This window comes from Drosophila melanogaster (genome assembly GCF_000001215.4).
Source record: "Drosophila melanogaster Unmapped_Scaffold_8_D1580_D1567 sequence".
Taxonomy (NCBI): domain Eukaryota; kingdom Metazoa; phylum Arthropoda; class Insecta; order Diptera; family Drosophilidae; genus Drosophila; species Drosophila melanogaster.
The window spans coordinates 1-17,518 of NW_007931083.1; the positions used below are offsets into that span (position 1 = coordinate 1).

General features: G+C 36.4%; 1 protein-coding gene across 1 annotated transcript; it reads right to left on the reverse strand.

The window, feature by feature from the left end:
* Positions 1 to 3,092: 3,092 nt before the first annotated feature.
* Positions 3,093 to 3,557, reverse strand: Gpa2 (Glycoprotein hormone alpha 2; the record flags this gene model as incomplete). Its single annotated transcript, NM_001110584.3, has 2 exons — positions 3,244 to 3,557; positions 3,093 to 3,185 (listed from the first exon to the last, which is right to left on the reverse strand). The coding sequence occupies exons 1-2, from the start codon at positions 3,538 to 3,540 to the stop codon at positions 3,093 to 3,095; spliced, it is 390 nt and encodes a 129-aa protein (NP_001104054.3). The 5' UTR covers positions 3,541 to 3,557.
* Between the last annotated feature and the right edge of the window lie 13,961 nt (positions 3,558 to 17,518).

Here is a 17,518-nt window from a genome sequence, read left to right on the forward strand (position 1 = left end):
TAGAATAGAATAGAATAGAATAGAATATAATAGAATAGAATAGAATAGAATAGAATAGAATAGAATAGAATAGAATATAATAGAATATAATAGAATAGAATAGAATAGAATAGAATTGAAAAGAATAGAATAGAATAGAATAGAATAGAATAGAATAGAATAGAATAGAATAGAATAGAATAGAATAGACTAGAATAGAATAGGATAGAATATAATAGAATAGAATAGAGAGAATAGAATAGAATAGAATAGAATAGAATAGAATAGAATAGAATAGAATAGAATAGAATAGAATAGAATAGAATAGAATAGAATAGAATAGAATAGAATAGAATAGAATAGAATAGAATAGAATAGAATAGAATAGAATAGAATAGAATAGAAATAGAATAGAATAGAATAGAATAGAATAGAATATAATAGAATAGAATAGAATGGAATAGAATATAATAGAATAGAACAGAATAGAATAGAATAGAATAGAATAGAATAGAATAGAATAGAATAGAATAGAATAGACTAGAATAGAATAGAATAGAATAGAATAGAATAGAATAGAATAGAATAGAATAGAATAGAATAGAATAGAGTAGAATCGTATAGAGTAGAACAGGCTAGGATAGAATAGGACTAGAATGGAGTGGAATGGCATAGACTAGAGTAGAGTAGAATAGAATAGGAATAGAATAGAATAGAATAGAGCAGAATCGAATAGAATAGAATAGAATAGAATAGAATAGAATAGAATAGAATAGCAATAGAATAGAATAGAATAGAATAGAATAGAATAGAATAGAATAGAATAGAATAGAATAGAATAGAATAGAATAGAATAGAATAGAATAGAATAGAATAGAATAGAATAGAATAGAATAGAATAGAATAGAATAGAATAGAATAGAATAGAATAGAATAGAATAGAATAGAATAGAATAGAATAGAATAGAATAGAATAGAATAGAATAGAATAGAATAGAATAGAATAGAATAGAATAGAATAGAATAGAATAGAATAGAATAGAATAGAATAGAATAGAATAGAATAGAATAGAATAGAATAGAATAGAATAGAATAGAATAGAATAGAATAGAATAGAATAGAATAGAATAGAATAGAATAGAATAGAATAGAATAGAATAGAATAGAATAGAATAGAATAGAATAGAATAGAATAGAATAGAATAGAATAGAATAGAATAGAATAGAATAGAATAGAATAGAATAGAATAGAATAGAATAGAATAGAATAGAATAGAATAGAATAGAATAGAATAGAATAGAATAGAATAGAATAGAATAGAATAGAATAGAATAGAATAGAATAGAATAGAATAGAATAGAATAGAATAGAATAGAATAGAATAGAATAGAATAGAATAGAATAGAATAGAATAGAATAGAATAGAATAGAATAGAATAGAATAGAATAGAATATCGTTTTTACATAAAATGATAATCAGGCGATGTGAAGTTGAACAAAAATGGTGAGGTAAGGCAAAGTCGAGTGAGAGTGATTTTTTATTGGTTTGAGTAATTTTTTTTTATGGCGGTTTCTGTTTTTTGATATTTTTATGATGGCTTTTCTTTTTTTGTTTAAAGACTATTTTATGTCCCAACAATGTGAGGAATTTTCCACAGCTTTTCCAGTTTTCTCCAGGAAAGCACTTTCTTCGAGGCATGAACTATTGAGAGTGAAGTTTTATCTATTTTATATAGTTCCGATATACAAAATTCGCACATGACTTGTAACAAAACTCATAAAAATCATTGAGACTCCTGAACCGTTAAGGGGCCGCCCAACAAGAAAAATGTAATAAATAATTTTAGTTACAAGGCAGCAGGGTGGCCAAAGGTTTGGCAAAATGATCTCAAGTCAATCAGAAAAATTTATAGTTTAGTGTCCCAAAGTGAGGTCGAAGTGCTGCAAGCCCCCATTAGTGTTTAAGTTAACTTTTTGCTAACACATGTAGATTGTCCCTTTGAAATTGCCAAGTCGCTCAGATGTCACGGACCCCATAACTGATTTGCCACCTAAGACATTAACAGAGAATTAAGTGGAATAACTTCGAAGTAATTGAAAAATCTTCATACACAAAGGACTAGGACAGCCATCTAGCTCACTTGCCTCATTTTCACCATTCATTGACCAAGATGGTCGACTGAAGAAGACTTTGTTGGATTTTTATGACCGTAACCCAAACATCATACCGAAGAATCGTACAGCAGCAGGATCGACGAAGCGGAAAGTGAATGTGAAAAGTAAAGCTAAAACTGCTATCTGTTAAGGATTTTGTTGAAAGTCAAGCTTTATGTCGGGGCCCGCAGCCGCCAACTGTTCTTAAATTTTTTAAGGGTAAGCATGGCAACTTTGGAGCCAGAATTAAACACTGCGGCAGCTGAGCTGTGCGATAATTTTTCGTTATTTATAAAGAGAAGCTGCGGGACCATCTAAAATAGCCTCTTTTGCCCTCTTACACTCTCTCTCTCTCTTGTCCACTCGCGCATGCACATTTAGTTTAGCGATCTGCTGTTCGCTCTATGGTTAAGTCGCTCATCAGTCGCTTTCGTAAACCATGAATTTTCGATAAAACAAAACCATTTGAAATCTCTGAAAACAAAAAACGTATATAATAAGCGACAAATTATGAAATAAAAATTAAACTTTTAAGGCTCAAGAAAAGAAAAAATTATCTGATATTGAACTTTACTTATCGTTCACCGGAAATATTGAAAAATAGGACTTAAAAATAATTATCATACGAACGATAATTTCGTTTTTTAGACCTTGTGAATACATCCGCATTTTCTTAAAAAATTATTTTTTATTATTTTTGGGAATGAAGTAAGCACTCTTCACCCTTTAGAAACTATTTTTTAACAAAATTCAGATTTATTCACAGATTGAGAGAAAACCAAAGATAAAATGGCACTATCGCACAATTGCTGGTTTTAAAGCTATATTAAACAGTCTGAAGCAAATCAAAGATTTTTCATTATCCTTTTTTTATTTATATTTGCTATTATGTTAAAATTAAAAATGTAAATAAAAAGATTATTACGAAATGGCTCAGGAATATCATTCTGCTCTCGTCTAATCCTTTTTGCAGTGATAACAACTACACGACAATGCACTATTAAAAGTCACATTTCGTATTCCTTCAATACATAGAACACGTCGTTGTATCTGAAACGATTTTAGAAATTCTTTATAAAAGCAATAAGCATCTCAAAGCAGAACCCACCTCCTCCGATTTCATCATGTTGCAGCATTGGCCAACGCTCACCACTGGTTTGGGTGGTTTGAATAAAACAGAAAGCGATGAACCCATCATGGGAATTGAAGGCACCGAGAAGGACTCACAGAATCCGCGACACGCATTAGTTGTTATGGTAAACTCGACACAATCAGGGATAGTAATTTTTCGAGTATTTCCAACTTTGTGGCACCCAGGACGCAGCCAAGCGTCCTTTCCCATTGAGTTACTATCGCACAGCCAGGGAATGCAGCAGATAAGCACCAGCAGTTGAGAAGACCCCATCTCGGCAACTGTTGAGATTGGCCATGGCTTTGGCATTTAAAGTGTCACGGTATCGTGGCGCCTGCGTACGAAAACGAAGTTAAATTAAACATATGGTTGGCTATTAGGGTGATGGCAGGGAAATATAACTTAATTTAATATACTTATAATTTACATACATTTAATTTAATATATTCATACAAAATTAGAAAAACGATATAATCTCTTAAGGTTAAACAATAATGTATTAACTGCAAAAAAATATTTTTTAGGCTTTAAACCAAACCATTTATATATCCGTTACTTGTAAAGTGTCTAATCTAGTATAACCAGATTCGTTGAAAAGTATGTAACAGACAGAAGGAAGTGTTCCCGACTATATAAAGCATATATATTTTTGATCAGGATCAATACTTTAAAGCCCACAAACCGCACAAAACTGTCACGTCCACACTTTTGAATAATTTTTCGAATATTTTTTTATAATTTTATCAGTTTTCTAAATTTTCTATCGATGTGCCAACAAACTTTTTGACACGCCCACTCTAACGCCATAGAGCCGCCCAAAGCTGCCACGCCCACATTTTTGAAAAAGTGTTGCATATTTTTTTCAAAATTTAATTAATCATTTAAATTTCTATAACAATTTTTTGTAACGCCCATTCTAACGCAATAAAGCCACCAAGCCGGTCTCGCCAACACTTTTGGAATATTAGATACAATTTCACATCATCATATCATTAATTTCTGTTGTGTACAATATTTTTGTGGTTCGCGATCCCTTTTCCGACTCTTTTAGTACTCGTTGTAGCAGAACAGGATCTGTTTAATGGGGTTTCTGTATTTTTAACATAGCTTAAATTGTCAGATTAATCGGTGTGGACCATTTCATAACTTGTAGATTGGTTTGAGAATAGGTTTAATAGGTCAAAAGAAAAGTTGTAGTTTTGTTCGTTATTTGTTCTAATTAATTAATATTAATATTCACGTAATAATATACACGTTTAATCTAATGGGATTGGGTTTCATTTTTATTTACGTGGGGATGGTCTTAAAGGCTTATATTAATCCATATCCTACTAAGTCCGACCGCTACGGCATTTTCTTTTCCGTTGATGAAGGCAATATAGAAATTATATTCGTTTAGTTGAATTTTCAATCTCTTAAATTGGGCTCATTTAAATTATTCATCTATACTAATGGGCGACGGTCGGTTTTAAATAAAAACTTTCTCCCATATAAATAATAATGGAAAACTTTAATACACCAGAAAATAGCTAAGAGTTCCTTTTTAATCGTGCTATAAATCAGTTCATGGTGTTTTAAAGTTCTGCTAGCATACCATATTACTTTGGTATCCTGCATTGGGACCGCACCCAAAGCATAGTTGTTGGCATCTGTAATAAGTGTCGCTTTTAATTAAGATTTTTTGCTTTACGCACTATTCTATAAATTCTAAGTATTTTGTATTTATTTTGTAATTTTCTAATACTTTAGTTAGATTCTCAATAAGTTTTTCGATTGTGTTTTAAAAAAGAAGAATATCGTCCAAATTATACATAAACATTCGCAAGAACTCGTTGTGCCCGTTGGCAGTTGAAAATTGTATCTTCTGGATATTGCCCCCGCTCACTTCGATTTGGTGAAAACCAAAAATATTTTACAGCCTCCAAGCTTATGAAATATTTCGTCTATATTAGGTATTAATTTAGACGCTTTAGAGCTTTAGAGCTTAATTTTCTATAGTCGACAACGAGTCGCCATTTCTGTTGGTTTGATAAGTCAAATATTTTTTCCGACAAAAATATCGTAAAAGTTATATTCCAAAACTCGCACCAATAATATTTTTGTTTTTAATTCCTTGAATGAAGGAAACTTGCTTAGTTTTTTTCATTTTAATAATTTTTCCCATTGACTTTAATTAGACGCCGATGCTTGATTTCCACTTTGGGCGGCATATGTTTCATTAATAATAAATTCCGCTCCGGTATAGATATTGAAAAGAAGGTCTCTTTGGGAAGATCCTAGTTTTATATAGGATGGCCCCCTAATTAAAATTTGTATTTATATGTCTAACGTCCATTTGAGCTAATGAAGTATTATGTTGAGGATTAAAGCTAGATACTTGTGGGGGCTGGATAGTATTGTATGGCATACTAGATACTCTAGATGGATTAGAGGCATTGCTGTTATAAGTGATTCCATTTCGAAATCTATTTGTATTTAGTCAGTTGGCACTACCCGGATTATCGTGGGCTTGTTGGTTTTCGTATCCATTTGGAGTTCGTTCGTTACGATTGTTACTATCGTCACTGAAATATTTTTTAAAGAGAGGTTTTTAGTTAAATTGTTTTTAAATAGATCCATATAAATAATAGGTCTCATGACAAGCCTTTTTAATAATTTTATATGCGCCATCTAATGACTGAGGGTTTCTAGCAAAAATAATTGTTTTAGTTGCCTTGGGAAGATTGTCCCTAAATACTTTAAGTGAAATTCTGTTTACTTCATCAGTGATATACGTTCCGTCAGAGTGTGTTAAGACCCGGTTGCGTAATCTATTTTATCGTAGATTCTATTCCACACAGTTTTTTAGTGTTCATCAATTCGTCAGACAGTGCAAAGTACGTGGTGCGTGGAAGTTCATTCCGTGGAAATTTCGTGATTTCCCAACATAAAAAAAAATTAACTGAAGTGATCGCTATGATGTCTATGGAAGGATAGGAAAATACGCCTTTAAAGACTAAGAATCAGCAAGATCCCAGACAGCGCCACCGATATTGCCGTCGTTTTTAGCTTATTTTCATACCCCATTTTACATATTTAACATAACATTTTCTACATTGCACACGGCATGTATACTGCTTGTTGAGCAGAACATATAAAGCATTAGAAAAGTTTTATTATGTTTAGGAGTTTAACTGTTTCTCTTTCACTGGCAAAGTAGATGAAGCGCTTCATCGTGGGATGTTCAAAGTGCGTAAAACCTTTACACAAATACGATAAAACAGCTGCTGATATACCATTTTATAAAAAAATGGCTTCTGCGGCGCGTTATATTCTCTAGTTTCGTGACAGACGTTTATATTGGAAAATTCTCAAAGAAAAAATGAATAGAGTATTTATACTAATAAAATAACAAAAATCAGATTTAAAAAAAAAAAAAAATTTAAAGAAAAACCCACTAAAACATAAATTCCAAGCCTATCTCACCCGAACTGAAGTACCGAAACAGTAATGCCCACCAAGTAGAAAAATAATAATTATTAAAAAAATTCTTACTTTTTACATAATGTCTACATAGGCTAAAATAATCTTACATTTAGGACCACAAACCTAAAGTCGATTTTTAAACAATTTAAATTAGTATGTTTAGTTTCAAACCCTTGTGTGATCAGTTCGGATAAGCTTCATGAACCTGTTCAGTACCAATTTTTGCCAGTTTTTAAGTTTCTTTTTTGTTTAAAATTAAAATGTATAATGTAGAGTCAATCAGATTAAATTTCTCTAGAGAAACCATGTGTCGTCAGAGGGTCTATGTGGTGTAAAGTGTAGCTTACTTGTGGGGAACAGCTTTTATGTTTTGTTGGTGGTCATGGTAGGTCGACAGCATTACAGCTAATGTCGTAGGAGTTGCTGTGCCCTTGTTTGTCCTTAGTCCTGTCGTCCGTTAGTCCCATAGCCCGTTTGTTTCTGGAGATCAACCTATCACGCGAATTAAACAAGTAATTGATACGTGCCGAGCGAATGGTGGTAATAATGATGCTAATAATTCCCACCCTAAATCTGCCGAGAATTGGTAGAGGAAACCAGCGCGTGCTTAATCGCTAAGCTAGATATTACCATCTGCTCGGGGAAGTAATACACGTAGTTAGATACAGTATTCTTATTAACAATCATAACGCCCAAGCTTGTGAGGGCCGATTCTGTCATGGAGCAGATCGATCCGGCAAAGCCAGATCTAAAATAAAAATTAAAAAAAAAAGTGGTTTCAAGACGTCATTAACATCAGACGTTCGACCCCAAGATCTCCTCAAGTTCATCAACTAAAGTAGGTGTACAAGGCAAAAATTTAGAGTTAAAAACCTGATGGTTGTATAAATTTAGGCTGCTGGAAAAGTTTTAGCTATTCGGCCCGCCGCTACTCAATCCGATTATTAATTTGTACTATTGTCTGCTGGAAGAATTTTAGCTATTTAGCTTTAACGCCGCGTCATAATTAGTTCATTTAATGTTTTAATACTTTATTTTATTATTTTTATTCTCCTTTAAATTTGTTGTGTATTAATCTTTGGTATAGAATTAAAAAAATTAAATTTATATATTGTACAAGCCAATTGTACAATTGTGTTTTGTATAATTTGTCATTTATTAATGAAATCAAAAAGGTTAATTTACACAAGATGTTAATGTAAATGAGTTCACTAGGAATTCAAATAATCAAGAAGACACTTGTTGCATTTTGCCTGGTGTTGAGCCAATTTACTTGTTTTCTACGTCTGAATACAACATCCTTCACCTTCCATTCTATTAATTTTCTGTATTTTTTTTTCAATAGCGTACAATTAAACTAGGTCATGACTTTAGTAACGAGGAATTTCACACAGCGATACCGGAAAACGATTGCATGGCAACCCGATATTTAATTGTTTGTTTTTTTTCTTTTACCATATTTTTGTGTTCTCTTTTATGTACTTAAAAGGATAATGTCTTTTCTTAATATACACACTATTTAATTTATTATATAACTAAGACAACAAAAAATTTTGAATATATCTGCCATATTTGCGCTAGAACTATATCTTATACTAGCCAAATTCTAACCACCAGTTGCGGACCGAAAAATCGAGGAAAATAAAAATCTGTCCTACTGCTCTAGCTCCCTCTCTACCGAAAACTTTTCTGGGTTCTCCGGGTCAAAACCTAAAGTTCCGAGAGCACCACCGAACGTTGTAACTACGTAGGTCTAAAACCAGTCAAGAAAGACAGCATCAAAAACCCACAATGCCTAATCCAAATAACCAGGAACACCCTTCACATTCGATTTTCGACAGTAGAAATATAAGATCAGCTATCTCGGAAGCCATTACGACTGACTTGATCCAGCAAACAAAATGCTTTGCGGACGCTTTGTGCCAAAACACAAATAGCCAAAGCGATCACCTCGGGCATTCAAGTTAAGGCATTCAAGTTCGCCTAACCAGTTAGTCATATACCCAATACACGACCGAGGTAATGCAGTTCCACAAGTCTCGCCATATGTAGGTCCAACCCAAAGTGTTAACCAATCACCACCATCAACAATGCCCTCTTTAAGACCGGATAAGATAGCCCAGATAATGTTTAATTGGAACCGCAAATGTAGAGGCAATGAGCTTTTTCATTGACTCGGAGAAATGGTGTGGCAATTTATAAACAAATTAAATTTATAATGTTTCAATTAATAGTTCAGTTTTATTTCAATATATTTAGCCACACAGGGCTGTAATGTATAAGAAGAACGACGGCAGTGCCCGTACCGAACCGATTAAGAGTTAAAGCGCATCACAGCAGTACCGGTGTGATCAACACTTAATTTGTAACTGACTTTGCTATGCAGAAGGGAAATGAGCAAGTTTCACAAGAGGAAAGAGAGGAGCATAGCACAAAAGGAAATGCAAAATCTGTTGCTGCACAGAGCAATGTATAAGAGTGATAACATAAGAGTGATAACATGATTTGTATTAATCAATATTTATGTGGTGATACATTCACTGATTCTTTTACGAGACACCTTATTACTAGCTTATCTTTTGTTTGAAGCTGTTCTCGATCTCGTCCCGATTCAGACTGATCTTCTAATTATTAATCCTGATCCAATTAACCTAGACCAAAAGCTTTTGATTTGAACTTTATGAACTTTCAGTTATGTTAAGGATAAAAGCTTTATGCTGAAGTTATTTCCCAGCATTGTGAAATTTAAATTTGCTGACTGATGCAGTTTGATTGAAGCAATAAGGAGATCGTGGATTGGTGTCCAAGTGGAGTTTGTGTTTACTTTAATTTTGGTTATTTATCGGGTGGCTAAGTGTTGGCGACAAAAACAAGGGTAAAGGCAATGCTGCTGAGGGCAAAGGCAATGCTGCTGAGATTGGATCTTGAAATTTGCTTATCAACTGGTGCAGAGTGCTTTATTTATGGGTTGGACAACTCTCCCCCCTCCTCTCTCCCGCGCCACGCATCATTACGAATTTCGCTTAAAAATTAATTCTGTTAAAAATTCTTTCTCAGTATTTTGTTTTTCTAGTTCTGGCCGTTTTTGTTTGGTTACAATTATCATATTTCTAATATGATCTAGCACAGATCACCTGGCGCAAAGAGTAAATTAAAAGCAGCTTCTCGCAAACTTACCAAAGCGCTTAAGAAAGAAAAAGCGGACGCACAACTAAGATACATCAAGAATCTCACGCCCACAGATACAAAGAACTCGTTGTGGAAAGACCACAGGAACCTACAGGCACCAACAGAAACGGTTAACTCTACCGGAAACTGGTCTCGCAGTGACACGGACAGAGCAAGAGTCTTCGCCGATCATCTTAAGTATTTCAACCAAATCCAGCCACTAACTCATTTACTCTCCCGCCTTTAACTACATCTGATTTAGCACCACAAGATCCTGTAGAATTGCGGCCAAGCGAGATAACGAAAGTCATTAAAGAGCAACTGAAAACTGAAAAATCGCCCGTCTGCGACTTAATAACCCCGAAAATGATCATCGAGCTCCCAATTTGTGCAGCAATACGAATCTGCTTGCTCTTCAACGCAATTACTAAAATTGGATACTTCCCTCAAAAGTGGAAGAAATCAATTATAATCATGATCCCTAAGCCTGGAAAAGAAAAAACACAGCCATCATCATACAGGCCAATAGGCTTACTTACTTATCTATCCAAGTTATTTGAAAAAGTGCTGCTGCTACGCATCATCCCCCACCTCAATACACACAACACACTCCCATCGCACCAATTTGAGGTTCGGGCAAAACATGGAGCGAGTATACAGCGAGCACAGTCTAGGATTTTGGGAATTATTACTGGAGCTCCATGGTATCTTCTTAACGAGAATATACACAGAGACTTACAAACAAAACTTGTCATCGAGACAATATCAGAAAGTAAAATACAATGAAAAACTAGCCTCACATCCAAATCCTCTTGCAAGAAACCTTATTCGAGTATGCAGCCACAGCCGACTGCACCGGAACGACCAACCAACCCAGCGTTAAATTTGTTAGGCCACACATTACGAATCATTTCATAAAATGATATTTAGTTAGTTTAGAATAAGATTTGAAAACTTATTGTTAGTCTCTTCAGTAAAAGGGAAGATTCAATAAATAAGCGAAACATGAAAAAAAAATATCTCCATGATACTGGGCAACTTGGGCAAGGACAATTTTTTACGACACTGGACCTTAAGTCCGGGTATCACCAGATCGTCTTAGCGGTCATTTACGTACGAATTGAAGAGGCTTCCCTTTGGCTTGAGAAATGCTGCCAGCATCTTCCTGATAGCCATTGATGAGATTCTCAATGAGCAAATCGGCAAGACTTGCTAGGTCTACGTAATGTAATGTAATAATCTTCTCAGAAAATGAGAATGGTCATATAAATGTAATAATGATGTAATAATCTTCTCAGAAAATGATAATGCTCATATAAAGCACGTGGATTAGGTTTTAAAATCCATAAGCGATGTAAATATGAGAGTTTCAGTAAAAAATCAAGTTTTTTTTTATAAAGCGTAAACTTTCTTGGCTTTATAGTCAACAGTGATAGCACCACTACCGACCCAGAAAAGGTCAGGGCCATAAAAGAGTTCCCTGAACCAAAAACAGTATTTGAGGTTAGATCATTCCTAGGTCTCGCGAGCTATTACAGATGCTTTATTAAGGACTTTGCAGCCATAGTAAGGCCTATTTCGGACATCTTAAAGGCCGAAAATGGAAATGTAAGCAGACATACAAGTACAATTCAATGGGGTGCAAAAAAAGTCTTTCGAAAAACTGCGCAACATTTTGGCATCCGAAGATGTTATGCTCAGATACCCGGATTACAAGAAGCCATTCCATCTAACGACGGATGCTTCAGCCTACGGTATTGGAGCAGTGCTTTCACAAGAGAACCGTCCTATTACAATGATCTCGAAGACATTAAAGGATTGGGAAATGAACTACGCCACAAATGAAAGAGAATTATTAGCCATCGTTTCGGCGTTGGCCAAACTGCGACATTATTAATATGCGGTGAAAGATATAACTATATTCACTGACCATCAGCCATTGTCATTCATGGTATCAGATTCTAAACCTAACGCGAAAATTAAAAGGTGGAAGGGTCGCATCGAGGAAACGGTTGCGAAGGTAGTATATAAACCGGGAAAAGAAAATTTGGTTGCCTTGTCATAGAAGAACAGGACGCAGAATCATATGTTGCGACGATTCACAGTGAGATTTCCACACCCACACCATGGAATCAACGGATAAGCCCCTAAACTGCTTCCAGAACCAACTAATTCTAGAAGAGAGCCGCTTTCCGCTAAAACGCTCTTTCGTTCTCTTCAAAAATAAGAAACGACACGCAATCAACTTCACCGACAAGGAGTCATTACTCAATGACCTTGCGGATGCAATAATCCCCAAGGGCGTAAACGCCGTGGCGATTTGCTCACGTTAGCAACGGTGCAGGACGACTTAGTGCGGAGATTCCCGACTAGAAAATTCTGGCACTGGAAAAACCGTGTTACAGACATTTTTTGGGTCGAGGAAAGGAGGGGTGTCATATTAGGTGCAGGACGACTTAGTGCGGAGATTCCCGACTACAAAATTCTGGCACTGGAAAAACCGTGTTACAGACATTTTTTGGGTTGAGGAATGGAGGGGTGTCATATTAGCAGAATACGATTGGGCTCACCGGTCAGCCAGAGTACTACTTTCCAAAAATGGCCAAACTGGCCAATGAAATTGTCCAAAACTGGAAAACATGCGCGAAAGCTAAAAATGATAGGCATCCGAAGAAACAAGAGATTGGCGAGTCACCGATTCCTTCTTATGTAGGAGAAATGCTACACATAGACATTTTCTCAACGGATAAAAAACATTTTCACACTTGCATTGACAAGTTTTCGAAATTCGCCGTCGTACAGCATGTGCCGTCTAGAACAATTGAGGATTTAAAACTTGCCATCTTACAGGTCATGAATTTCTTCCCAAAAGCCAAGGTGCAACAACGAGCCATCGTTAAAATCGCACACGATCACGGCCATGCCAGACAACCATTTTTGCGTCAGCATCACGAATGCGCCACCCCTTCACAGTGTCTCAAACGGGCAAGTGGAACGTTTACACAGCACTCTACTAGAGTTCGCCAGGTGCCTGAAAATTTACAAGGGCATGCGTGATACTGTGGAGATAATCTTGTTAGCCACGACCAAATATAACAAATCAATCGATTCGGTCATCGATAAGAGGCCAGTCGACGCAATACAAGAATGCACGGACGACACACAAGAACGGATTGCTGACAAAATTAAGAGTGCCCAAGACGCGCTAAGGTCTAGAGAGAATGCATCTCGACAAAACAGAGTTTTCGAAGTGGGCGAAAAGGTTTTGGTCAAAACTAATAGAAGGCTTGGCAGTAAACTCACTCCCTTTTGTGAGGAAAAAGCCATACAAGCAGACCTGGGGACCACGGTCCTCATTGAAGGGAGGGTGGTCCACAAAGACAACTTAAAATTACTCTCGCTTAATTTAAAGCTTTTTATTATTACTACCAATCATCAGCCGTTTGGCAAACTTCCATTTAATAGACATTAAGTCCGTTGCCAAAGGCACGATGCTTTAGTTTTAGAATAATATTAATTGATGATGGGATAAACCTCAGCGAACAAGAAAAAGCGACTAAAAAAATATATTTCCACAGGCGCAGAATTTTCATCCTCCTCTCACTGTCATTGGTGTCAGCGCACATCACTAACTATTTACAAGCAAGGTATATCTTGCTGTGGGAGGAGCTCGCGTACGTGACCCACTCGGCAAATCTTTCAGAATACATGCGCGTAATAACAATAATAATAATAACAGAAACAAGCAGCATGTGCGAGATGTTTCCACAGTCTCACATGAGGAAGTTGCTAGAAGTGGACACCTCGCTGCTTTTGGACACGCTAGATTCGTTAAGAGTCCACCACAGAATCGCAAGGAGCTTAGATTTTCTTGGCTCAATGCTAAAGGTAGTAGCGGGGACGCCGGATGCCGGCGATCTAGAAAGAGTTAAGTTCACAGAGTGGTACTTGACACAGTCAAACAACAGACAAATCAAAATTAATACTAGAATACAAAGTCGAATCAACCAATGAACAACAACTGTAAATAAAATCTTGCAAACACATAAAAATACCCAAATTGACACCGGCCATTTATATAAGACTCTGCTGGCTAGGAACAGAATACTAATGGAGTTACAAAATTTAATGTTGGCTGTAACACTGGCGAAAAACAATATTGTCAGTCCAAATATCCTAGATCATGGAGACTTTAAATCAGTTTGGCTGAAAGAACCCACAGATACCCCCATAGGGAATCGTATGTCCGCATCGTCTGTAAAAATACTACAATCCTCTAACATAATACACTTCATTATCAAATTATCCAAAATAATATTATCTTGTAAGAAGGTCACTATTTTCCCAGTCACTTGCAAAGGAGTTATGCTGCGAATAACCGACAACATGGTAGCAATGTGTGGAGAAGAAGTCCTACAATCAAAAACTGTACCCCGACACCGGGTGCTACCTTTTGCCAACTATCAACAGAAAGCTCATGCGCCAGGGAACTACACGCAGGCGTTCTAGCACATTGAGAGTCACAGCCAAGCCATCTACAACCGCTTACCCGCGTGGCTGAGGGAATCATCATCATCAATGACCGGCCAGCCAGGGTCACGGTGGACAATGGAACAGAAGTCTATCTACGTGGCACACATCTCATTATCTTCAACGATCTCAGTACCACTTCAACCTTCGAAGAGATAAGTCGTGCCACCCAAAAACAACAATACCGCTAACCCGGGCTCAAGCCCTTAACCAACAATCATGACAGACCCACCAAACATTTACAAAATTACTTCAAAAATATACCAATCACAATTAGGTGAACCTAAATTTATAATTATTAAAAGGAAAGACAACAGCTCTTTCGAAAGAATTTCACCATTCATCATAAAGAAATCGGTGGACTTTGCCTGTGGAGAAGTCGAGGGATGCAAACAACAAGAGACGGCAACCTGCTAATAAAAACCAAAAACGAATTACAAGCCAAAAAACTCTTAAAACTAACAAAAATTGCAGATGTGGATGTTACAGCAAGTGAACATAAAACATAAAATTTCTCTAAGGGAGTTATTTACTGTAACGACCTTAGACACATCGACGAAGACACAATTCTACAAGAACTAAAACAACAAAAAGTAACTAAAGTTAAAAAAATAATGAAACGGCAAAACCCCAATTCTAACTCTGACACCAACAACATCACCTTAGTTGAAACTGGACTAATAATTATAACCTTTGAATCGCATAAGCTCCCCGAGATAATACGAATCGGTTACGAAACAGTCCGAATACGAGACTACATCCCACTCCCACTTCAATGCAAAAATATGCATAAGTGTAGAAACCTGCATCAATTCCTCAGAAGCAAAACACACAAACGACGGAGAAAAATGCACAAACGAAAAGAACTGCTTAAATTGCCGAAACAACCCAGAACTTGACCATCAACACAGCCCAATTGACCGCAAATGCCCTACATTCATAAAAAACCAGTAATTAACAGCCATTAAAACTACACAAAAAGTTGACCATAAAACTGCCCAAACGAAAAACACATATGCCAAAACACTTACAAACGGCACATCCCAGAGGACAACAAGCACTCTTTCACCTAATATTCACACAAATACAACCCAAGCACAACACCAAAACCCGCAACACACTCCCACATCAGCAGCACAAAACACTTCATCTAAGACACCAACAACTGGCCCAGCCAAAACAACCGTACTATCCAACCAACCACACCAACGCCATCACCACCACAGCTACGACGAACTAGAAGACATGGATAAACGAAAAACGCAAAATTTAGATTCAAACTAAAAAAGAAGAAAAAAGAAGCTTCCAGCTCTTTCACCTCAACCATCCAACCCAGTACTCCCTCATCCAATATAAGACGCTTCTGCGGACTTAACCCAGTAAAACAAATTCATGCCATCACAAACCCAGAAAACAATGAGACTACATTGGCTAGCAACGAAATTGCTAACATATTCGCACAACACTTTTCTGACCTCTCCGGCGACTGGAACTTTTCAGAAGATTTCCGGAACAATAAATATAGAAATAACCTACATCACTATACCCCCTCTCCAATAGCCCAAACCATAGAAGAAAACATAACTTATCTCGAACTTAGCTCAGCCCTATGAACATTAAAAGGATGTGCTCCAGGACTTAATAGAATCTCTTATCAAATGATCAAAAATAGCTCACACACAACAAAAAACAGAATAACTAAACTATTTAATGAAATATTCAATAGCCACATACCACAAGCCTACAAAACAAGCCTAATCATCCCAATCCTCAAGCCAAACACCGACAAAACGAAAACTTCCTCATACCGACCCATCTCTCTCAACTGCTGTATAGCAAAAACACTTGATAAAATAATAGCGAAAAGACTATGGTGGCTAGTGACATATAACCATCTTATTAACTACAACCAATTTGGATTTAAAAAAGGCAAATCGATTTCGGACTGTCTACTCTATATAAACTATCTCATAACGAAGTCAAAAATGCACACCTCCCTCGTCACTCTTGATTTTTTAAGAGCCTTCGATCGAGTAGGTGTGCACTCCATAATCCATCATTCATTCTATTTATTTTGGATTCAAAAGGAATCGTTTAGTCAATTCCTCTGAACTTAACCTATTGTGTGTATAAATGTATATGAGACCAAGTGGTTTCTTAATTATTAAGTAGAAAAGGAAAAAAAGAATATTTCTAGTTATTAATTACTTAATGTGTAATATTTTATACTACTATATCGGTGGGGTGTACCCTCTTCAGCCTTCGGAGGGAGATGGGATTAGCTAGGATGTTTGCTAGTTGATTCGGGTGGACCATAAGCCTGGAGCCCAGATGCGTGGCGTGCAGCTCTCGACTGGACCACACGGAGCCTATTGAGCTGGGATTTCGCGGCAGTTCCCCACACCTGGATGGCATAACTCCACGTTGGAGCAAGTAGGGCTTTGATTAAAAGAGCCTTAGAGCTCATTTGTAGTTTACTGGAGTGGAAGAGCCAGTCGAGCTTTTTTAGTTTCGCCAGTGACTTGAATTTGACCGACGTGATGTGGGCCCTCCAGGTCAGTCTCCGATCTAAATGAACTCCTAAAAAAAACCGAAGAGGCAAATTTATTATCTGTTCCGACTCCCTATCAGCAATAGACTCAATCCAAAACACAAATAATAACAACTTTTACCCCAGCAGAATACGATCGCTAATAACGCAACATGCACCTAAAATTAAGGAATAAAAGGAAATGAACTAGCTGACCAAGCTGCAAAATCAGCAAGCAATATGCCACTTATCCTCACCCCAAACATAAATACCACTGACATAAAAAAAACAGCTTAAAGCCGACCTAAAAATAAAGGAAACATAATAAACTGCAGTCCATGGTACCAATCTATTAATACGAATCCCTCACACACATGCGATTACCTCAAACAATCTCACCCAAATAGGACCAGACTCGACCAAACAAAAATAATACGACTTCGACTAGGACACACAAACATAACCCACCAACACTACCTAAATCCCAATTCATTACCAACTTGTCCGTTTTGCCAAGGTGATATTTCAATAAGCCACATATTAAACTCATGCCTATCC